The 25800-nt window shown below is 31.7% G+C and overlaps 1 protein-coding gene across 7 annotated transcripts in view; it reads left to right on the forward strand.

Annotated features, from left to right (window-relative positions):
• Cop1 (COP1 E3 ubiquitin ligase) overlaps positions 1-25800 on the forward strand; it is a 169878-nt gene that overhangs the window by 59625 nt on the left and 84453 nt on the right. For all 7 annotated transcript variants that reach the window (XM_027934924.2, XM_071600288.1, XM_027934926.3 and 4 more), the window contains 2 exons: positions 7730-7787; positions 23529-23643. In XM_027934924.2, coding sequence (XP_027790725.1) covers positions 7730-7787; positions 23529-23643 — 173 coding nt within the window. The remainder of the gene's footprint in view (positions 1-7729; positions 7788-23528; positions 23644-25800) is intronic.

Raw genomic sequence — 25800 nt, forward strand, 5'->3', positions numbered from 1 at the left:
ACTTTTTAGCTCATTTAAATAATATAGTGAAACTTTCTGTCATTTTATTTCTGGCAAATATGAGGACAATGTAAATTTTAATTAAAACATTTTTCCCTCAGTTTTTAATAGATGTAAATGGTGTGGGCTCTATCTGGATTAACAGAAATGGATTTCAGACCCTTGGAATATTTAGTTTATAGGTGTAAATGAATAGGAAGCAAAGCTAAGTAGCTTATTACTAAACCTGTGAAGCCAGAAGCATAATATAAACCTGACCTTGGTTCTTGTATTAGCTGGAAGTATGGTGGAATGAGAAACATTCACATATGTTTCCTTAGAACTTAAATCCTATTCAAAGTCATTACCCCAGTATTTTTGTTTGTAAATTTCTATGTTCTTCACATCAATGTGATTTCTGTTTTAGGAAAAACTGTTTGGTAAATGCTTTATTCTTTGTCTTTGACCTAAACAAATACTTCAGAATTGTCCATTATTAGTCTGTTCCCTATGTTTTTGGAACTTCAGAGAACTTGGTTTGAAGATAATGTGTTAGTTGAATTTTTTTAATCTGGTTCAGCTGGATTTGCTTTAGTATAATCCATACAGTCACTGGAAGTAATTTTTATCCTGTTTCCGTAAGATAAAATAGTAAGTAAATGCAATATAAATACAAGTAGTAAAGATTTTCTGATCCTTAATCTCTCATTTTAAAAATGATTTTACTGATAGAAATTTGCTATTGATTTAAATCTTTGGAAGCGGGGGAAGACCTACATCAGTCAAAGTTCTGAATTGCTTTGTAAAGGTTTCTGTGGGAGAGAAAGAGATTTATAAATAAAATATAAGTGAGACTTTTGTGTAATTTAATTTTATTAATTGTTCTGTCAAACATTTTGATACTTTTCACTAGTGTTTCTATTATTTTGGCAAAGGCCCAGATGAAACAAATTATAGGGATAACACAAGGGAAAAGCAAAGAGTCACTTTATGTATGCTAGGAAATATTTAACAAATATTAAAACCGTATATGTAGAAGAATAACCGAAATTCTTGTGAATTTATGTGTTTTATAATTTCAATAAATTAATGTCATTCAAGAAGCTGAATAATTGCATAATGGCTTCTGGACTAGGTGGAAGAATGCCCCCTTTTTAGCTTACACACATGGCTGTGTTCAGTTATACTTTCCTCCAGACATTAGAATACAGTATGTCTGTGAATTTGGGGACTTGGGGATGGCTGTTTGGTACATTGGATGAAAAGTGAGCCATCTTTTCTTTTGTACATGTTGGATCTTCTATTGGATTATATCACCCATGATCAATAGTGGTATTTACAACTCCTTTTTCACGTGTAATGCTTATATGAACTTGGTGCTTTTTGGCAACTATTACTGGTTTAACTGCTTTATTTCACTGGGAAAGATAATTTTTTAAAAACATAGAATCTGAAATGTTTTTATGATAAAATCTAACTAAATTCTTATAAATTTGTCACTTTATTAATTGTGCATTTTAAGTAGATTTTACTCTATAACCATAAATGTATTTTTATATAACCTTTATTTTCCTTACCTAAGAAAGGAAGATTGTTAACAATAGCAGAAATTTTCTGTATGTGAGCTGGTATTTTTTTTCCAAATCTCCAAGGTTAGAGTTAGATGATCACCTATTTTAAGACACCTCATCTACACTTGCCTGGGGGACTTTTGAACATCAGTTGTGTTTTGCAGTATTTTAATGAAGTGTACCTGTGATGTTTGAGTAGTACTAAAACCAGTTGATTGTTGCATTTTGTATTATTCTGCCTTACTATGACTTTATACCTTGCTAAGGAGTTAAACTTAACGTAAGTTAAGCTTAAATGCAATGCATTTTAAATAAACTATAACAAAACAAAAATACAAAGAGAAGAAACTTTCCAGATAATGATAGAGAGGGTATTCTTTGCATATCTGTAATTTCTCAGTAAAATTTCTAGGTCATAGAAATACAACAAGCTATGTAAACCTTGAAACAGTATAATTTTCTTTATTTAGAATATTTGAAGAACTTATTTACAGTCAGGCAGCCAGTATTTGGGGCGTATCAAGTATATATAAACACTGTTAGATTCCAATATGTAGTTGTGAATGTGGAAGACCCTACTCTACTCCATGATTACACACATAGTCTTAGGATTGAAAATAAGGTATGATGGTTAATAGAATATTCTGTTTTAAATATGGTATAATGTGGACTTTTAAAAGTATGAGCATTTAAATTCCATCAAAATGCATTTAATTCTATTGATTTACAGGCATTTCAGGATTTTGATAACAGCCCTTTGGGTTCTTGTTGTAAACTGTAATTGTCACTGCTTGAGGAAGATAGTAATAGTTCATTTAAATTTTGGAAAATGGGGTCCTAAAGAGTCCAAATTCCAGTGTCTTTTAGTGTCAAGGAAGACCTCTGTTTGAAATGCAGATTTTTTAACCTTATTACCAAATATTAATTGAGATGGATCCTACAGATTCAAATGCAGGCCTGGGGGGTGTGGGATAGATAATACTTTAGAAAATATGGAAAATTGTTTTAGTTGATTCTGAATATGCCTGTATTGTTGACATGTTTTTAAATAAGTCTCTAAATCACATGCTTATTTTCCTTTTTATAAAACCTCACATATTCAACAATAAAGTTTTATAAATCTCTTCAGTATGTTTTATCATTTTTAAAGGATGGGATAAAGATTTCTATTTCTTTTCTTTTTGTGTTAATTTACACATTCCTTCATAATGTCTTTAAAATAACTCAAATTTCTGGAGGTTAGTCTCTTCAAGGCAACCAAATTTTATATATTTACAATTGTTTCCTGTAGGATTCAATTCACTCCTATACTGTGATTAGATCTTATTCTTTGACTTTTGGCCTTTTCAGGTTAGCGTCATAAGAAACTCTCAGGCCTTTGATTATTATATCTTGATCCTGAGATGTTAGGAATGGGAGGGGCTAGGGAAACCAAAACTATACACAGTAAAATTGGTTTAGATATAAAAACAACTGTATACAAACATAAAATTTCACCTGCTGTCACCATTTTCCATTTCTGCAATTTACTGTCTCTTCCCTACCCAGTTCCCACCATATTTTCCCCATTCTTCTGATCCCCCAACCTTTGAATCTTTTCTTATTGTTTTGGAATACTTTCTCTAACTTCTTTACTTTTAATACCTTTTTCTGAGGTTATTTCAGATAATGGACTTTTTTTTATAATTCTAAAAGCTGTAGCAACTGTATCACCTGCTAATTAAAAATTTCTCTGGGAATTGCAAATAAATTATAATCTATTCCAACTCATTGGAAGGTAATGATAGTATATAAATTAGTCAAATACAGCATTTTGTGTAACAAACTTTTCACTAATTTCTTTGGAGGTAGATGAATCTGGTGAGCCTTATTTTTGCTTTTGAACTTATATGAAGCAAAATTGTTTACTTAAAAAGGCAGTAAAGCAATAAACTCAGAGCAATTTTATCTTTCAGAAAATTACCATCTATTTGCCTTTTATATTTTCGAGTACTAAATTTCTCCCTAAGGAGAATTTCTTACAAGAAAATTTTAAAATAGTTACCCTTTTGTTCTTCATTGTAACTGCAAGGTGATTGTAGAATAACAAACATTTTGAAAGGCAGTACAGATATTAACTTTCATAGTTCCGTTATGCATTAGGTAACTGCAACTCTTCCTAACCATGAATTAATTAAAAGAGGACAGGAGATTACTAGGGAAAATTCTTTGCTGCAGTTCCAAAACATCTTGCATCAAAATCAGGAAGTCTTTACTAGAAATACTGTTCTAGAAGAGAACTCTATTGACAGAAGTTGCAACGGTTGGAGTAATATTGTAGCTGTCTATTTTGTACTGTTCTGTAATTTACATGCATTGTTTCATATAATACTCAAAACAAATTCTGTGTGATAAGTTTTATTATTTTTAATTTTATACATTGGAAGACTCAAAAGAGATGAATTAATTTTCCCACTACCCAGTGATATAACTGATTTTCTAATTCAGGCGTCCTTTCTTAAAGCTTCTAAAGCCTTGGTGAATGAGTGGATTGTGGAAGTCATTCCAGAGTTGAGAAGAAGATAAATAATAGAAACTCCCATTTGAATTGTTAAGAAGGAAGACAAAGGTCACCCTGGCAATTTCAGTATAAGGATTCTGGAATTAAATAAAATATACATGAAGTTTGGGTTTGAATTTTATTTCCACAAGTTCTTGCCAATTTGACCTTCATAAAGTTTGTTAATTTCTGTGAACTTCAGTTTAGAAAGGATAGTAGTACTTGAGTTGATTGATAAATTGTGCTAATTGAAGAAATGAGAATAATGTCTGGCACATAGCAAAAACTGAGGGGCTGCTGCTGCTATTATTAACAGTTGATAGATTAGTCACAATGATTTGGGGTTATTTGTTTGACTTTGTGTTAATTGTTAAAGGGTATGTGGAATAAAGAAGGAGAAAATGAACATGAATGCTCATTTTTCATATCTGTGAAGGTATCTACAAAATTGAGTCTACACTAATTTTTGTTATTAGTAAATGAGACTCACCACTAATTTGAATCTAGTTCAATAATTTAAATGAAGAGTATTGGAACAGAACAGAACTTTTCTGTCGTTCCATATGGTTTATTAAGTATAGAAGTTTATTTTTTCTCTTTCTTAGATTTATAGTAAAAAACAAATTCCAAGTCTTAATCTCTTTTGTATACTTGGCATTTTTTGGTTTATTTAATACCCTTATTAATTTCAAATTCCTATATTTATAATGTTAATGTTCAGCCTCAATGTACTTTATTTTGCTTATCAATTTAAAAAATCATCTTTATGATTTAATTAGCTAATGTGTATACTGAAAGTTTCGGTCTGAATTCACCAAACCTGTTGTTTTTATGAAGAGCGAACCACTACTTTTTCTTAGATACCGCTTCATTATAGGAACACTTTATATGTGAAATTGACTTAACAATTTGTCTTCTAATTATGAAGTATAGTTTTGCTTTTGGAATAAATAATTATATAAATGCCAGTAGGTGAGTGACATCTAGTTACTACATAACTGTGAGTTTTTTTTTTTTTTTTTTAATCTGAGGTTAACAGCTGCAGTGTTTTTATTTATGCTTTTAGAGAAACTTCTCATCCTCCCAAATGAGAATATTATCTTATTTTCTTACTTTATTATATCTTAATATGTTTACCTTATTTTATTTTCCTCATCAATTTTAGTTAATATACTGACAGTGTTTTCTACCTTACCACTTTTGGTGCCCTCACTACATTTTTATAGCTTTTATAACCTTTTTGATATTTACTTGAAACAATTAATGATTCTGTTTCATATTAATAGGTTGCTGCTTTTCAGTTTTCTAAAATATTACCATGAAATGGGTGGTCTAATGTAGGATTTTCCCACTCTTCAATTAGAGAATATAAAGTACCTGGGAATATGGCATAGTTGCTCATACTTTGATGATGTATTTAATATTTAAGACATATATTTTCAATATCCCCAAAATATATTTGAAATGTGTTATTTCCCTGTATGACTGATGTATCAGTAACATTGCTGAGGCATGTAGTCGAAGAATTCTCACAAAGCCATTTAAAAAAAAATTGTAGCTAACAGCTGTTCTTTTGGCCTCTAAATATGTACCTATGTAATCAATGTTACACAAATCCTAGGGAACTGGGCTTCATTTGAAAAAGGAAAAGAGAGATTTCTTAGTACTTCCCTTTTCTCATGTGTTTCCCTAATAGGCCCTATATGAGTTAGACCAAAAATAACATTTGATTTTGGCATATGAGTGTATAATTCTACAGGCAACATTCATTTGGCTGTATTCTTCCCTTTCCTCCTCCTCCTCAATCTTCTTCTGCTTCCTCCTCTTCCTCTTTTTTTTAAATTTTAAACAGACACAACACTTTTTTTATGCCTTTATTTTATTTATTCATTTTTATGTGGTGCTAAGGATCAAACCCAGTGCCTCGCCCAATGCTATGCAAGTGCTCTACCACTGAGCCACAACCCCAGGCCTGTCTCTTACTCTTTTTCCTCCTCTCCTTTTTTTTTTTCTTCTTTCTTGAAAAGAAATTCAATACAAGTGTGCATAAATTCTTGATAGTGTAAAGGCTTTTTCTTGGATAGTTGAATTTTACTCTAGGAATAGTTAAGAACACAATTAATTAAGACCTATATAATAACATATGCTGCTTGACTACTGTGAAAGACTGTTTTATATGATTTATCATATTTTTGGAATGGTGAGGTTTTATGTTTTTGTTAATATAAACTAAAGTTCATCAAATATTTACCATATTTTAGCATTGTTCTGAGAAATCTACATACATAACCTCATTTAAATATTGTAATTTTTTGACATATATTTGTCATTTAATCAGTGAAATAGCATGGCATGGTGTTGAATGCCTGTAATCTCAGCTATTGAGGAGGCTGAGGCAGAATTGGGAATTCTAGATCAGATGAGCAAGTTAGGAAGACTGTGTCTCAAAATAAAGGACTTGGTTCCTTTCCTAGTACTGAAAATGAGTGAATGAATGAATGATAGAGAAACTAATGGTGAAATAAGATTAATAACTTAAAAAATAAAAATTCTTAAAAATGATTTATAACTTAGAGTCAGATTATTAACCACAAAGGAGTGACACTGAAACTCTGCATTCCTCAAAAGTACCTCTCAAAGTTACACCTTTGAGATTATTTCTGTACTTAAGTAATTATTTCTGTACTTAAGTGATTTTTGAGCATTTTTGTGGAGACATTTAAATTAGTATCTTCAATTGGTTATATTTTGTTAGGGTAGACAAGAAAATAAATGTTTATTGTAAAAATAATAGTATAAAAATATAAATATCAGTTTATCATTGTTGTATATGTGTAGATAATTTTTAATTGTTGCTAGTTTCTATGGACCATCATTTTATATAAAGATGGGAGGGATATAGGAGTAGAGAAATGATAAGTTTGAAATGGTAAACTTGAGGAAGAACAAGATAGTGTGGGCTTCTAGAGATTTTTTAGGGTACATTTTTAGGAAAATGTATACATAATATAACCAAATAAAAAGAATGGATGTAGAAAACGGACTATGCTTGACCAGGAGAAAGGAAACTAGTGTATAGGTTTTGGGTTACGAAAGATTTTTGCTAGTTTACATTTACTCCATTTCATAGTTTTCTTTCCTGTTAGGCTTTGCCATAACATTTTGGGGCTGGAAACATAAAATTGAAGTACCTAGTCCCCACTCATCTCAAATGAGTGATTGTAAGGTAATTTGTCCAGGAACACATAGCTTTTTAGTGGATAGCACCGTCTGTTAAACATAGCTTTTATGTTGCATGCTTATTCTCTTTTCCCAATACTGTATAAATCCTCTTTTCCTTAAGGTTCCAAACTATTTATTAACCTATCTGATAACGAAATAGAGACAAATATAAATCTGTATGGATACCTTCCATGCGATTATTTTTGATTGACATTTTTGGTGTTTATGTTAAATTACTTAATTATTTGCTGATTTTATGTTTGTGGATTTGTATTCGATGTCTAGGTAAATAATGGCAATAAATGTTTTCTTAGACATTAGCAATTTTGGATTTATATATGATGAATTTTAGATCACTTTTTCTGTTGCCAAAATAATGTAAATACTGAAATCACATTTTTCTTTCTTCATTTTGCAGTAGTATTATTGATTCCACAGAATACAGCCAACCTCCAGGTTTCAGTGGCAGTTCTCAGGTAAACTATATATTTAACAGTACGTTTTAGTGGTACCATGAGTATAATCATCTAAGTTGTAAAATCATAGATTAGTTTACTGAAATGTCCTGTCATAAAGATGTGCATTTCAAATGCAAATCTGTGGCTTGGAGTGGACTTGGATAACTCTGATGTGTAATAGTAGAATGACCTGTTGAGTTATTGTCAATGATAGTCTTTTTAAAAATATTGTTTTTAACTTGCTGATAATATCAGACCTTTAGAGGAAGAAAATACTTTAGGAGGAAGTTATAAAAAATCAGGGCATTGTTTGTCTTAGAGATATGAAAGTTATAATCTATTAATTATTCAACATTCTATTGAAACATTAGCTTTTTATGATATTTGGACTACAGGCTTGAGTAAAAGAGACACTTAACTTCATGTCTTTAATTATAATTGACTTTTGCTTTCTCAACCTTTGACTTGGGTATACTGATATTTGTCATACTTATTTTTTGAGTTCTGATTGTTTTTGTACTTCAAATGCTGAAAACTTCAGATTTAGAGAAAGGTAACAAGAATATAAAAAGAATTTCTTTATATTCTTCACATAGATTGTCCAAAAGTCCCTCTTTTACATAGATGTGCATATGATTTTTTTTCTCTAGATTATTTGAGTAAGGCACAGGCATCTATTCCTTTATGCTTAAATACTTCAGTGTATGTTTCCTTTTTTTTTTTTTAAAAAGGATATTGTCATATGAATGCAGTACTCTATACAGTCTTATAATTTGAGAGGTTAGCAGGGATATAGCACTATCATCTAATCCCTAAATCTTATTCATATTTAATGATTTATCCTAATATAAAATGTTTTTAATTCACATTCATTTGTATATTCACTTTATGTGAAAAAAAAATGCAGTTTTTTAATGTGAAAAGTAAATTCTTTTGATCACATCTTTTTTCTTTTCGTAAACTTGGATGATCACTTCTACTACTTTTTCTATTTTTCCTGACTACCAGTATTACCTTTATTGATTTTTTTGTGACTTTTCTGTATATCCTTTATTGCCTTCATGTACGTGCTTGCATTTGTTCTGTTTGTTTGTAGTAAATTCATACATTGGTTTGTATCTCTTTCCAACCATTAAAACATCAGATTTATGTATATTTATAAAACAGTGGGATATTTCAGGAGAAATTTTAAATCCTTAACTTGAAATATGCTGTAAGAACTTGAGAAAAAGTAGTCCCTCCATCTGGAAACTGACTTGGCATTCATAGCTAGGCATTTATATTCTCCTTTTGAACATAATTTCACAGAACATCAACATTCAGACACAGCCATTATGTGACTTTGATAAAGTGAAATGAAAAATAAGATTACTCCATAAACTTGTTTAAGCATAGAAAAAAGTAAGGTCACCAGAAACCACAAAAAATACCAAACATACCCCAGTCCTGAGTAGTATGAGTGATTGCTACTTCTTTATCAGATATGACTTTAGCCTCACTCTTTTCTTCTGTCCTAAATAAGGCTTATTGTGATACTGAAAGATAGTTAGTCCCACATGGCAGTATCCAATCTAGAGCAAAGCCCCATTTTCTTGAGCACTCCTACAAATTATATAGTGTGTTCTTAAATTCTGTAAGTTGTTTCTAACACCCTCTTATTGAGACATCTCTTACTGAACCATAATGCGTTGTCTTTTTTGTAGTGAGTAGTAAATCAAACTTGTTCGACTACAAGAGTGTTCTTTTTGGTCTTTGTCTAGAAAGCATTGGAAAACTATACATAGAGAAATAAGAAAAGGTTTTCATTGTTACTATTTATGTAACATTGTTCTGAAACTTCCAGTAAATTCCATTACCTAGCAAAACGTAAAAGTGGAATCTAGAGGAAAAAGAAAAACATTAAGAATATAGAAAAACATTAAGAATATACGATGGTTGGACTTTGTGGTTTTTGACTTCACAATTGGTGTGAAAGCAGTATTCATTCAGTAGAAACCAGACTTCGAATTTTGAATTTAGACCTTTTCCTAGATAGCCATATGCTGTATATCTGTCTTGTGATGGTAAGCAGCCAACTGTAGCTCCCAGCTAGAGAAGCCGTCAGTAATGTCAGCAACCAATACTCTGCTGTGTATTGTGGTGCTTAGCTATGATGTTCAGTGGGTTAGATGTATTCAATGCATTTTTTAGTTAAAATGTTTTCATTTTATACTTTATTAGGGCATAACTCCATAGTAGTGAAAGAACATTTACAATATTTTACAGAATATTAACATATTGTATAGCTGTACTTACTAATATATGGTATGTGACAGAGACAGTGTGTTAATCTCTTCCTAATTTTCATCTACAAGGAACCCCATTGATATATAGCTATCTCTATTGATTTAAAAAAAGAGAAAAAGAAGTCCTTAAGGAGTGCTGCCTAATCTATGAGTGCTGTATGCAGAGTAAATGTGGTTGTAGGGATTGAACAGTCTACATATCCTAGGAGAATCCAATCTTAGCATCTATTAAAGGACAGGGCAGTTGCTGAAGAGTAAATCCTACTAGTATTTCTGTAGTATGGAGCTGATATAACATATTTAACTGAATGCCTTACCTTTCATGTCTAGCTAGCTCTGTATGAGACAGAGATAAAATAAATTGGTACAAAAAGTATTGAAAAGAGGAATAGTTAAGGATAAACTTAGCAAATATAAGCTAAAGAACATAACAAAATCAAAATTGTATTGACCAAAATAGAACTTCAGGATAAAACAAAAGAAAACAAAAAGTTATAATTTTCACATTTATAAAAGACATATATTCCCCCCAGAGTAGTAGTAATACAGTAATCTATCAGTATTTGGCAGGGGCTTAGTTCCAGGACACCCCCTCCCCTGCAGTAACAAAATCTGTGTATGCTCAAGGACCTTACATAAAAAGGTATAGTGTTTGATATAACCTGTGCACATCCTCCTGTATACTTCAAATCATCTTTAGATTATTTTAAATGCCTAATTCAGCATGAATGCTGTATAAATAGTTGTTACAGTGTATTGTTTAGGGAATAATGACAAGACAAAACCCTGTACATGTTGGGTACAGGTGCACATTTTTTTCAGAATATTTTGTAACTGCCGATGCCGATGTATGGCTTATATGGGGGGGCTTATTGTACTCTGTTATAAAAGATTGGAATTTGTATGAAGTAAAAATTGTTAGAAAAGAATTTGGTAACATTTATTTTACAGTTACTTTTATAGATACTTCATGTGTGTTAAATGTTTTAATTTTCACTATTACCTTATAAGCATTATTTTTTTATTTTACTGAGAAGGAAACTAGAGCACCAAGGAGTGAAGGAGGTTGGCTAAGGCGATATAACCAGTAAGAGGAGGAAGCTTAGATTTTTAAACCAGGTATTATAACTTCAGAGCATGTACTTTTAAATATTACTTTATTGAATCATTAGATTTTTTTTTTTTTTTGAGTGTCTGGTATTTATGAGGTTCTGATTATAGGTTCTAAGGACACATCATGTAACACAACCAAAAGATATAAAAATCCCTGATGCAACTGAACTTCCAAGTTGTTGGAAAGACACTGAGTAAAACAACAACAACAAAAAAAAAAAAAAGAAGAAGGGAGGAAGCAAATCATCTGATTATCTTTGGGGAGAAGTTTTAGGCAGAGGGATAACAAGTAAATAAGTCCTCTGGTCGGACTAAGCCTAGTGTAGTTCAGAAGTCCAGTGTGGCTGATGAGGAGCGAATAAAAGAAAAGTAGGGTAAAAAACATTAACAGATTGTTTATAGCTTTCTTAGGCCATTATAAAGTCTTAGATCTTTTTTTTTTTTGAGTGAAACAAGGTTAGTTTAAAAAAGCACTTGTATCAACTTTATACTTTTCATCAAAGGATGCACATTATTTAGTTCTTAGAGCACTTAGAAGAATGGATTGGTTGTAAAAATAGGATAAATGTGATAATAAACAAATAGAAACAGGTTGACAGATAATTTGTAAGAGAGTAAAGACTTCTCTGAATACCTTTGTGTCAGAGTCATTCCAGATATAAACACTCAAAAAATTATGCCAGTGAGAAACTGTTACACATCAAAATTAATGAAATAAAATTAGAATTGTACTATAACTTCAGAGCACTAAATGCTTTTGTTTTAGGTAAGAATGAAAATAAGGCTGGGGTTATAGCTCAGCAGTAGAGCACTTGCCTAGCACATGTGAGGCCCTGGGTTCAATCCTCACACCACATAAAAAAATAAATAAATAAAATAAAGGTATTGTGTCCAACTACAACTAAAATATAATTTTTTTTTTTAAAAAAGAATGAAAATAAATGAACTAGGCATTCACTTCAGGAGACTACATTATCATGAGATAGCAAATATAGAAAATAAATTTAATAAAAGAGCTCATATGCAGTATAAATCAAAATTAGCTATTGTCATGATGCAAAATAGATTAAAATAAAGTGCACATGCATACTAATAAAAATAGAGGTCTTAATGAAATGGGTAATTTTCAAAAACTATTAAAATAGATTAAGTCAATTATAGGACAGTGTGGATAGACTAATAATCATAATGCTAAACATGATGCCAATTAGTCAGACATTAAAAATAATGTTTGATAGTTAAAATTGCATTGAAAAAAATGTTTCTCAAAAATTGAAATTAAAACACAGATTTTATATAGATATTTTATACTTTTGAATTTCTATAATTGCCTGTTGATTTTGCTTTAAATTTTTATATGATCATAGTACATTTAACAAAATTAGGAAATTAACATTAGTAAAAACATCATGAGAGAATTTTAAATTTTTTTGACACAATCATCAAAATATTTATTCACTTTATGATAAATATAAAAATCCACTTTTTAAAGAATATATTCAAATACCTTATTTATTGACACTGATAAAATGACATCAATTACAAGGAACATTCTTTTTTAAAAAATTTATTTCTTACATACATGACAATAGTAGAATGCATTACATTCATAAGTATGCATTCACAGCACAGTTTTTCATAACTCTCAAATTATGCCATTATACGTGAGCTCTCTTATTTTTTTTTCATTACAATTCTTAATACACCGTTGTACCACAGTTTATCATATTTCTGTTTGTATATAAGGTAAGTTGACACCAAATTCACATCTTCATATATGAATTTTGTATAATGATGTCTCCTTCCACCATCCTTGCTATTCCCCTTCTCCCTCCCTTTCTTTCCCACCCCTGTTCCCTATCTAGAGGTAATCTTCCTCCCATGCTCTCCCTCCCTACCCCATTTTGAGTCACACCCCTTATATCAGAGAAAACATTTGGCATTTGTTTTTTTGAAATTGGCTAACTTCACTTAGCATAATCTTCTCTAATGCCATCCATTTCCCAGCAAATGCCATGATCTTATTCTTTTTTAGTGCTGAGTAATATTCCATTGTGTATAAATGCCACATTTTTTAAAATCCATTCATCCACTGGAGGACATCTAGGTTGGCTCCACAGTTTAGCTATTGTGAATTGTGCTGCTAAAAACATTGATGTGGCTGTGTCCCTATAGTATGCTGTTTTTAGGTCCTTTGGGTATAGTTCGAGAAGAGGAATAGCTGGGTCAAATGTGGTTCCATTCCCAGCTTTCCAAGGAATCTTCATACTGCTTTCCAAATTGGCCGCACTAATTTGCAGTCCCACCAGCAGTGTATGAGTGTGCCCTTTCCCCCGCATCCTCGCCAGCACTTGTTGTTGTTTGTCTTCCTAATAGCTGCCATTCTTACTGGAGTGAGATGGAATCTTAGAGTAGTTTTGATTTACATTTCTCTGATTGCTAGAGATGATGAGTATTTTTTCGTATATTTGTTGATTCGTTGTATATCCTCTTTGAGAAGTGTCTGTTCAGTTCCTTGGCCCATTTATTGATTGGATTATTTGGGTTTTTTTGTGTGTGTGTATGTGTGTGTGCTTATCTTGTTGAGCTCTTTATATATCCTAGAGATTAGTGCTCTATCTGATGTATGAGGGGTAAAAATTTGTTCCCAGGATGTAGGCTTTCTGTTCACCTCACAGATTATTTCTTTTGCTGAGAAAAAACTTTTTTAGTTTGAATCTGTCCCATGTGTTGATTCTTGGTTTTAATTCTTGTGCTATAGGTGTCTTATTAAGGAAGTTGAGGCCTAGCCCCGCGTGATGAAAATTAGGGCCTGCTTTTTCTTCTATTAGATGCAGAGTCTCCGATTTAATTCTTAGATCCTTGATGCATTTTGAGTTATCTTTTGTGCATGATGAGAGATAGGGATTCAATTTCATTTTGTTGGATATGGATTTCCAGTTTTCCCAGCACCATTTGTTGAAGATGCTATTCTTTATCCAGTGCATGCTTTTGGCACCTTTGTCTAATATAAGATAGTTGTAATTTTGTGGGTTAGTCTCTGTGTCCTCTATTCTGTACCATTGGTCTACCAGCCTGTTTTGGTGCCAGTACCATGCTGTTTTTGTTATTATTGCTCTGTAGTATAGTTTAAGGTCTGGTATAGCGATATCACCTGTTTCACTCTTCCTGCTTAGAATTGCTTTAGCTATTCTGGGTCTCTTATTTTTCCAGATGAATTTCATGATTGCTTTTTGCATTTCTATGAGGAATGCCATTGGGATTTTGATTGGAATTGCATTGAACCTATATAGTACTTTTGGTAGTATGGTCCTTTTAATAATATTAAATTTTTTGAAATTTATATTTTTAGCAGTTTTATTACTGCTGTCCTCTCTAGGAAAAGGAATATATATTTTATTTTCTGGCCCAGGACATATTTAGAATTACATGTTACATTTATTTGTCATGTATTTTTCAATTCCTTTGAACTGGTATAATTTCTCAATCTTTCACGACATTGACATTTTTGATAATTTACTTTTAGGATGTCCCTTTATGGTATGTTTTAGTGTGTATTATGTCTGTGCCCTCCTGGCCCCATAGCTTTGCCTTTTCAGTGTTTTGCAGAGTATTCCTTCCTGTTTGTATTTTCATATGAGCATTAATATTACTGTATTCAGATCCATGAAGAAATCTCTTGGGATTTTTATTGGAACTGCCTGTAACTTATAAATTATCATGAGAAGAATTGATTAATTTATGATTATTGAAGTGAGTCTAGGTTTGCTCATTTCTTCATGTTCATTCCTCCGTATTTTTGAATGTTAATTGAAAATTCGCTTTTAAAAATAAGTTTTAAAAATTACATTTCTTTGGAATAAATTATAGATTTAAATGCAGTTATAAGAAACATTTTGGAGCCATTTCCCAGGTACCTTCACATCTCCCCAGGAGTAACATGTTAACACAGTCTAAAATTGGGTTGGTGGGGAGCCATATATTTGTTCTACAGTGAGGGCAGAGAATGGCAGCACCTCATGGCTTGAATTTATGTGTAAGCAAGCTTACATAGGAGCAAAGAGAAAGAGACAGGAAGGGTAGAGCCAAGCTTGCTCTTTTTATAGTAACCCTCTGGAAGAACTGCAGGGGTCACTGGGAACTACTTCACTTCCCCAGTGACTGAGGAACTTCTCACTAGTTCTGCCTCCCAAAGATTTCACCACTCCCACCAGCACAGCCTAGGCACACTTTGACCACAATGGACCACGGGGGCACTGACCTTATATTCAAACTATAGCAGAGGACATGAAGCAAATTAGGAAGTGTTCTTTTTATGAAAGAGTTTGTATAAGATAAGTATTATTGCTTTCTTGAATATTTGATAGAATTACTGAGTGAATCTCTTTGGACCATAGAGCTAGGTGTGGAATTCAGTGGTTTGGAAAGTGTTCATACTGTCTCTGAATGTCAGTACCCTCCCAACACCTCAATATCTTCATCAACCCAGAAACTCACCTGGTCTTTTTGCTGAGTTTTTATAGAGCTGAATGTATGTTTTATATTTTGTTTTTCTCTTTTTAAAATATTCATCCTACTTAGATATACTTAAGAATATTTTTACTTCTTTAGTATTGGAGATTGAACCCAGGGTCGCTTGCATGCTAAGCAAAGTGCTCTACCATTGAGCTACATCCCCAGCCCTTTTTATTTTTAATTTTTTTTTTAAATTTTGAGTCTTCTTAAAGTTGCCCAGGCTGTCCTTGAATTGGTGATCCTCCTGTGTCATGTTCTGAAGTTGCTGAGATTATATGTGTGTGCCACCATCCCTGGCTTAGATCTTTTCTTATAAACATTTAAAGCTATAATTTTTCTCTCTAAGCACTGATATAATTGTGTCCCATGAATTTTGGTGTGCCATTTTTTTTTTCATTATCCTTGATTTTAAAATATTTTCTAATTCCCTATATTTGCTTATTTTAGCTTTGACCCATGCATAGTGTAGAAATGTGTTTTGATTTCCAGATATTTGGATTTTTTTTAAATTGTGCTGTGATCTGAAAGCATACTCTTTATTATTTCAGTATCATTAGGTTTATCAAAAGTCATTTTAATTTTCTGAGTAGTTTTTGTGAATACTATATACATTTGAAAATAATGTTTTTCAATTGTTGGGTTTATTGGTGTATGTTTGGGTCAAAGTAGTGGGTAGTTTATACAGATCAAGTATTTAGTGCTTTTATTTTCTGAGGATATTAAAATTTTCTGCTGTCATTGCTTTAGTGTCTTTTGATTCTTCATGTACAATTTATGTAGATGTAATATATGTAACTGTTATAGCATAAAGAATGCAAGCAATGGGAAGATATGCACAATTCTTTGGGGGGGGGGCGGGTACTAGGGATTGAACTCAGGGGCACTCAACCACTGAACTACATCCTCATCCCTCTTTTGAATTTTATTAGAGACAGGGTCTTACTGAGTTGCTTAGCGCCTCACCATTGCTGAGGCTGGCTTTGAACTCGTGATCCTCCTGTCTCAGCCTCCCAAGCTGCTGGGATTACAGGCGTGAACCATATCGCCCAGCATATATGTACAATTCTAAACCTAGAGATTCTACATTTTGATGAAGTTTGCAAAATTAACTCATGTGTATATTCAAAGATACAGATTTAAGCCAACTAATTTACAATTAATATGGTTAATTTTTACCACCTTATTAAGGGCATTCTTTGTGAAACTGACTTATAAGTTGTATATGTATATATGATTTAACTTTTTATTGTGTTGAAGAATGCAGTATCAACTAAGTGGTGTTTGTTGCTGTTGCCTTGATTTGTGGTAAGAGGCCCTCAGTTTCATACTGACCTTTGTTTCACATCACAAATATAAGCACAAGCACAATAAAAATGGCACATATCATCTTACTATTTTTATGAATATTGTTTTAATGTCACAAATACTCTAAAAAGATCTCAGAGAATTCAGTCTTTGGAAATTATATGACAATCCTTATTTTTAATTCTCCAGTTTTTTTCCTTTAAAGCTAATCTTTTTTTTTTTTTATTGGTTGTTCAAAACATTATAAAGCTCTTGACATATCATATTTCATACATTAGATTCAAGTTGGTTATGAACTCCCAATTTTACCCCAAATACAGATTGCAGAATCACATCGGTTACACATCCACATTTTTACATAATGCCCTATTAGTAACTGTTGTATTCTGCTACCTTTCCTATCCTCTACCATCCCCCCTCCCTCCCCTCCCATCTTCTCTCTCTACCCCATCCACTGTAATTCATATCTCTCCTTGTTTATTTTCCCATTCCCCTCACAACCTCTTATATGTAATTTTGTATAACAATGAGGGTCTCCCTCCATTACCATGCAATTTCCCTTTTCTCTCCCTTTCCCTCCCACCTCATGTATCTGTTTAATGTTAATCTTTTCTTCCTGCTCTTCCTCCCTGCTCTGTTCTTAGTTGTAAAGCTAATCTTTATATCTCTTTGTTTGAAAATAGGAGCAAGTGTTTCAGTTAATTTATTTTAATACTTTGCACTTGCTACTTGAACTTATAAAGATTACTTACCATATAAATAATTATAATTAGTGTTTAATTCAGTGTTAACTTATTAAATCAACTTGATATTTGTATATTAGGAAATTTTCAAATTTCAGTTAAATGTACATTTTATGCTTCATTTGGAGAGGGGGGTCACTTCTTAGTGGAATTGACATGCAGTGTTTCTATCATAAAGTCATTCCTCTCATACAAACATTGATTTCATTCATCTTGTTGTTCTAATACTCTTGGCTACTATTTGATATTAACTATATGAAATGGAATTTCCAGTTTTGAGTTTCTTTTTTCTATTTGCAGTTTTATTGTCTTCATGGAGAATCAGCATTTTGTTAAATTTATATTTCCCATCATTTATAGGGACACACTGAATGATATTTTTGTATAATTGTTTAATTTGCTTTTTTGTGCTTGTTAACTTTCTAGCAATTTTTCAAGGATTCTTTTACTTTTTCCAGTGACCAAATAAGATATTTTTATACTCCCTTTTCTTTTTTTGCTGTAGTGATCTTTAATTATTCTTGAGTTTGATGAGGTCATTTTTTTTGAGCAAATCTAGATAGATGAACACAGTTCATGAACATTTTCTTTATATTTACATGTAACCTACAGAGCTTATCCTGAGATTATGTTCTGATAATTGGCCTTCTGAATTATCTAAAACCAATTTGTATTCTCAAAATATTTATCTTTGAATAGTTAGCACATTTGTGTTTTTATTTTTTTTAACATTTCAAAATATTTAATCATAGTTTTATTATTAATTATTTACAACTTGCATGTCCACAATTTTTGTGTTACCCACAATACAACAAAATTAACTTACTCCAAGTTACTAAATTCTTCCTTTCTATCAAGGCTAATGTTCCAGGAGTAAAAGCTAAAGCCTAGTAAATGACTAATCGCCAGTATTCAGTCATCAAAGACCTTAATTCCTGGGAAGCCTGGTCTGATTTATATATATATATATATATATATATATATATATATATATATATATATATATATATATATATGACAAGGAATGCATTGCTATTCATATTACACATATAGAGCACAGTTTTTCATATCTCTGGTTGTATACAAAGTATATTCATGGCAGTTCATGTCTTCATACATGTACTTTGGATAATTATGTTTATCACATTCCACCATCATTGCTAACCCCATTTCTAACCCCCTGCCCTCTCTCTTCCCCTCCCACCCCTTTGTCCTGTCTAGAGTTTGTCTATTCCTCCCATGCTCCCTCTCCTGTTATTTCTGAATTTTTGAATGGTGTGTGAAAATTAGCTTAGCATTGAATATTTATCAATAATTTTGAAGCAACCTAATTATGAATGGATTAGAAAGGAATTGTACTAGGTTTTTTAATAAGTCCAAGAAAAGCTAAGTATAAATATTGACAAAATAATTGTGAAGATGAATTTGCTGTAAAAACTGGAAAGTCAAGTAAAACAATGTTGTTGACCAGTTCTTATTGATTTTATGTGTTGTATTTCTGATATTTATTGTTATTTTTCTCATCTTTTAAGCTGTAAATTTTTGTTTTTACATTGAACTGATCACTTTTTAAAAAAAAATTGCATTTTTTCCTCCTAGAATTTGTAAAAAAAAAAAAAAGTTGATATATACAGAAGAATATATTCATGAATATTGAAGTTAAGAGATATAACTATAATAAAACAAATTTTTAAATGAAATAAATTATGTTAATTACTAGAATATTAAACTGTAGAAGTCACCCATGTTTTGCTAATAAATTCTGTTACCCTGTAGTCTGTCCAGAGGTGAACACTTTTCTGACATTCGTGTACATCAACATGTTGAGTTTTTTAAAAATCACAGCATTCACTGTTTTATTTGTTTGGCTGTATTTGAATTCCTAAAAATGATATTTTAGTAAGCCATTTTCAAAAATTCATTCCTGATATCTGTAGCTATGTTTGGTTTATTTTCACTGCTGTATAACCTTCCATTGTGTTAATATGCTACAGTTTATCAATTACCAAATCCAGGTACATTTGATAGGTTTCTAGTGTTTTGCTTTAAAGATTTAATTGTATGCATTTTCTAATAAACAGTGCTGCAAGAGTTTCTCTAGATTGTGTATTTAGGAGAGGAAATGAGAGTCATTGGGTATAAAAATTTGTATTTTGAGTTAATATCAAAGTATTTTTCAATATTTTTTTAGAGAATTTTTTTAATGCCTTTATTTTGTTTATTTATTTATGTTTTATGTGGTGCTGAGGATGGAACCCAGTGCCCCACAGGTGTGAGGCAAGTGCTCTACCACTGAGCCACAACCCCAGCCCCTCAATGTGTTTTATCAGTTTAAAACTCCCATCATATGGGCATATGAGTTCCAGTTTGTCCACATTCTTGCCAATGATTAATACTGTTGAACTTGTAAATGTCTTTCACTTTAATGATAAGTGGAATATGATTATGGTTTAAATTCATATTTTTCTGTTATTGTAAGACCAGTACCTTTTCTTATATTTATTGACCATTCATGTTTTATCTTGTATGAAATGACCATAGCTTTACCTATCTAAAAACAATGTCAACTCCCCGTGCTAGTTTAAGCCTTAGCTCCGGTCCCTGACATCACATACCAAAGGGTTGTAGCTTCTTGCTCTTAAAATGGCCCATACTCTCCCCTAAATGTATCTCTGCTGTCCTAAATAAATTGGTCTGTGCCTCTGACGTGTCCTTAAATTCATTTCTGCAGTGTTAGCCAAGAACTCTACTCATCCTGAGTTGAGGTCCCTCTCATCTGGGGAGTCAGGGCGGAGTTATAAATTTTCACACCAGTTTTCCCTCTGCTTGTGCATTGCTTCACATCATGTTGAGTTTTTTTGAAAAAAGGGCCAAGGAGGGAGGGAGTTTCTCAGATATTGGTTGTTTGCTTCCAGTGGTTCATAGGCATTTATGGGTCCTTCTCTATTGAGACTCCATGTATTTTGCTTTTTCTGTATACCCCAAATCTTATCACATTTTCAGTAGATGTCTTTGAAATTTTTTTACACTTATTTCAATACTTAGGGTCTTAATTATTTTCCTGAATAATGTAAGCTCTAGAATACAAACTTTTATCAGTCCTCTCTGACATATATGTTATTCTTTGGTGTATTTTTTGTCATATTTTTAAACCCTAAAAAATTAGATATTATAATAAAAAACTATTTTGAACCACTTATTTTGTTGCTAGTTTCCTTGTCTTTTTAATTTTGTATCTTAGTCCTTCGGGTTTGTGTTATTAATAGTTTTCAAGTGTACAATTCCAGAAATTTTTTTAGAAAGAACTCAATTGGTAATAGATTTGTTTTCATTCACATGAAAATATGCTTTCTTTACATTGCTGTAGGATAGTTTTGTTAGGTTCTGGGTTTTAAGTTGGAGCTATTTTTCTCTCCTTTTTGAAGTAATACAGATTTACTGTGTTAATAGCATCAGTCATTGCTATTGAAAAATATTTTGTTTCTTGTTCCTGTTATCTTTACTGTTTATCTGATTTTACGATCTTATTTCTGCACTTGAACAAAAACACAGTTTTACCTTAGTGTGTCTAATTGTGGATTTTAAAAAATTATCCTGGTTGACAGGAATAATTACTGTGTCTGAATTTGTGTTCATTTTCAATTCTGGAAAATTCTCAACCATCAACTCTTAAAATATTTCTTTAACTCATTTTGTCCCAGAATCCCAGATTTGGAATGCCTATTAAAAACTTAAATGTAATATGTAATATAATTTTAGGATATGATTATAATGTAACAATTGTTTTATTAATATACGTTTAAGCTCTAGACTGTGGTTTCCATCTATTTTAATGCACCCATGGCAATTTCATGAAAATATTTTAAGAAATGAAAATGTACTCTATGAAAAAATTTTTGTTGATATTTGTCCCTAAATAACTGTTGCCTGCCTTTTCTACGTACCCTGTGCCTTTGTTATATTTTGTTTACCATCAATTCTCTTGAATTCAACTTCTTGATTATCTGAGTGGAAGTTTTTCTTTTATTGTGAGTCAGGCAATATTTTAAAATAGAATTCTTCCCATTTCATTGATTTAGAGTGACTTTGCACTAGAGTGTTTAATGTAGTGCCCTGGTACATCTTACTTTATTCATTTGGCATGATACTAGTAAGTTGTTGGTGAATTTGTGTCATCTCAGGATCTTACTATGTTTCTTAACGTCTATATCTTCTGATATGCCATTAGAATGATAGATGACCATTGAAGACATGCAGCATGGGATGTACATTTAGGATCATGGACCTTTGTTTTTGTTGTTTGTTTTTCGTGGTACTGGGATTGAATTTAGAGCCTCACATGTACTAAGCAAGTATTCTACTACTAAGCTATATCCCCAGCCATTTTTTAAAATTTTGAGAGTAGATCTTGCTAAATTGCTCAGGCTAGCTAGTCTCGAACTTATGATCCTTCTGTTTAAGCCTCCCAAATAAGTGAGATTATAGGCATGTGTCACCATTCCTATAGAAACCTTTGTTTTTATACGGCTTATATTCCACATATTTCAAGTTTGTTGTCTTTGTATCTGATTTTAGTATTCTGATGCATTTTTCAAACTTTTTTTTTCAAGATATACCTGCCAGTGTATTTTGATGTACTATACATATATGGAGTATAACTTATTCTAATTAGGTTCCATTCTTGTGGTTGTACGTGACATGGAGTTATACTGGTCATGTATTTATATATGAACATAGGAAAGTTCAATTCATTCTACTCTCATTGCCTTCTCTTCTTCTCCCTCCCTTTATTGTGATTTAGCTTCCACATATCAGCAAAAACATTCAACCTTTGGTTTTGGGGGACTGGCTTATTGACATGGTATCTCCAGATCCATTCATTTACTGACACATGTTGTAAAATCATTCTTCTTTATGGCTGAGTAATAATCCATTGTGTATATACCACAATTTCTTTATTCATTCATGTGTTGAAGGGCACCTAGGCTGGTTCCATAGCTAAGCTATTGTGAATTGAACTGTTATAAACATAGATGTGGCTGCATTACTGTAGTATATAATTTTAAGTCTTTTGGATATATGCTGAGCAGTGGGATGGATAGTGTGTCAAATGGTGCTTCCTTTCCTTATTTTTTGAGGAATCTCTATACCACTTTCCAGAGTGGTTGTATCAATTTGCATTCCCACTAGTAGTTTATAAGTGTACCTGCCCCCCCCCCACATCCTTGCCAACATTTTTTGTTATTTGTATTCTTGATAATTACCATTCTGAGTGAAGTAAAATGGAATCTCAGTGTAATCTTACATTTGTCAAACTTATCGGTATTATTCTTAGAACTTTCCTAAAGTCAAAACTGTGTTATAATTCAAAGGGTAAAAGGCTATAATATAGGGATGATGAAGAAGTATTTATCTTTCTATTTGATAATTGTTTTCTAACAATTTCTGGATATTAAAAGTCCCCTAATTTTATGTTTCAGAATGGCATTATAATGTATTCTATCTTCATTTAATTTGAAGAATTGAGAGATGTTTCTCCATTTAACTTCATAAAACTAGTGTTTAGAACTTATTTTAAATTTTTGTTCTGTTTTGGTTATTCTCAGTGAATTTGTTTCTTGCTTTCACTTTAAAAGAAAATTTGGAAACATGATCTGAGGATTATGTAGGTTTTCGCCATTTGATATCATTTTATTTTGATGCACTTTTGAAAGTAAATCTCTAAGCATTTAGGTATTCTGTGTTAAAGAAGAGTGTGGTGTGTTCTGAGTTACAGGTCTCTTTTCTCATTACCTTAGACAAAGAAACAGCCTTGGTATAACAGCACATTAGCATCAAGACGAAAACGACTCACTGCTCATTTTGAAGACTTAGAGCAATGTTATTTTTCTACAAGGATGTCTCGTATCTCAGGTACATTTAGGAATTCTTTTATAAAATAGCAAATACATGTTTCAGGTCTGTTTCTAGAGATTTATGCAGAATTTATAGGAAGTCATAGTTGCAAAGCAAAATATATTTGACACAGTCTTTTCAGAATACTCTGGAGTTCTTAGGGATCTTGGAGAATGTTGTTTTCCAATGGCAATTTTTGTCTGTTTGGAATTTTTAATCTTAATATTAAGTTATAAAGCTATGTAAAGCCATAACCATGTAACTAGCAAAAATAATTTCCATTCAATTGCCTCTTACTCGGCGTTAATTATATTTCTAAGTACTGACTTCTGTGCTAAGAATAAAAATGTAAAAGAACTGGTTCTTATTGTGATGGGGTGTTGTAAATACAGCATAAGAAAGCAACAGGTAAGTAATGATACTATGTGAAATTGTGTGTCATATAGATATGCAGAGGGTGTTAGGAGAACAGAAGAGAATATCCAGTAATACAACTGGGAATGAAAATTTCAGACCATGTTGAGAATGAAGAGATGTAAAGAAATGTTCTGTGCAGGGATTTTGGAGGAATTATATTTGGGACAGGCTGTATGAATTGAAAAAGGAAATTAGAAACATTCAAAGTAGAGGAAATAACATGAAAGACATGAGTACAATAGCTTAGGATATTTTTATTGCTTTAGAGAAGTAATAAAGTTCCCTGTTCTCTGTTCTTCAGCATTTCTTAGCATTTTGCTCATCACTGAAGTAGGGACATTAATATCAAACTCATAAACATTTTAAGGGTTATAGGTAATATATACAAAGCACAATGCTCAGTACTTGTTGGGTGCTCAAATATTTGATGCCATTAGTAGTATACGTCTGCTAAATGAAGACCAGTAAGCAAAATAAATGTCTGATAGATACATTATTGGTTGTTAAAAAGTAGATCTTGCTTTTCTCATGAGTAAACATGCTTCATGTTATAATCTATACATTACTTAAGTTCTTTGAACAAATTTGGGATTGGTGATGGAAATTACACAGAATTTTTCCTAGGAAGTTTAAGGGGAAGCCAAGATTCGTTTGCTTAACATGTTTGAACTTAATCATAAACATTTTGTGTAGATAGAGAGCTGGCATTTACTGTCTGGGAATTGAATTCTTTCTTGGGTTTCTGAAATAGTGTATAAATATAAGCTACATTAGGAAGCTCTTAAATTAAAAGTGGGCTAAGACCTGCATTCTGATTGGCAGAGAGTCAAACGTTAATTGGTGTTATGTAGTAGGCCTAGTGGCAGACATTAAAAAGTATTGAAAGAGAGATGAGAGAAAAAGCTTTGGGTAAGTATCAGTAATCTTTAAGTCACTGGCAACACAGATATGCTATGGAGTAGTAAAGGTATTCACTAGATTCTGTGTATTTTGGGGTATAGCGTTTTAGGAGGTTAGAATAAATAATAAAATAAGAAGAAAAATTAGATAATTATTTGTGTGACCTGGGCTATATTGTACTTAAAGCATGAGGAATCTCAAGTATGTCTTATTAGATTTGCACATTGGCTACCATGATTATATGAAATACCTTTTAATTCCTTTGGTAACAAAGAGGGAATTTTTAACTTTTACATAGTGGAGCACATAAGAGACTGATTATCCTTGTGTATTTTCAGAGGACAATCCTCAAATATGCCCACAACTCAACTTTTATTTTCAGTTTTTGAAAATAAGTGGTGAATATTAAGAAATTAATGTCTTGGACCCTTAATTGTAATTGAAAGAGGATGTAAATTAAAAAGCATTAGGAGAAAGAAAATAGACATAGCATATACTTTTACAAACTAATCTGTTATTAGGAGAGGAGATTGGCCAGCAGATATATATGGATATTTATCATAAAATAACCAAGCAAACAAAATTCTACCTTTTCATAATCAGATAAATTAAACATAAGTTACTATATTTTCAGATATTGAAATAACTAGTTTCATTGTCATCTAATAGTTTCTGATGTTGCTGATATTAATGAGCTTGGATAGTAGCCAGAAGTCCATTTACCCTAGAAGAGGATTATGTTCTTCAACAGAATACATATTCTTGAATTCTTGTAATTTATGTGATTTGAAATTGATGTCAAAATGTGAAAGAATAGGTCAATATTAAAACAATTTTTAAATGAATAAAGAAACTCTC

This window comes from Marmota flaviventris, chromosome 12 (assembly GCF_047511675.1).
Source record: "Marmota flaviventris isolate mMarFla1 chromosome 12, mMarFla1.hap1, whole genome shotgun sequence".
NCBI classification, from domain to species: Eukaryota; Metazoa; Chordata; class Mammalia; order Rodentia; family Sciuridae; genus Marmota; species Marmota flaviventris.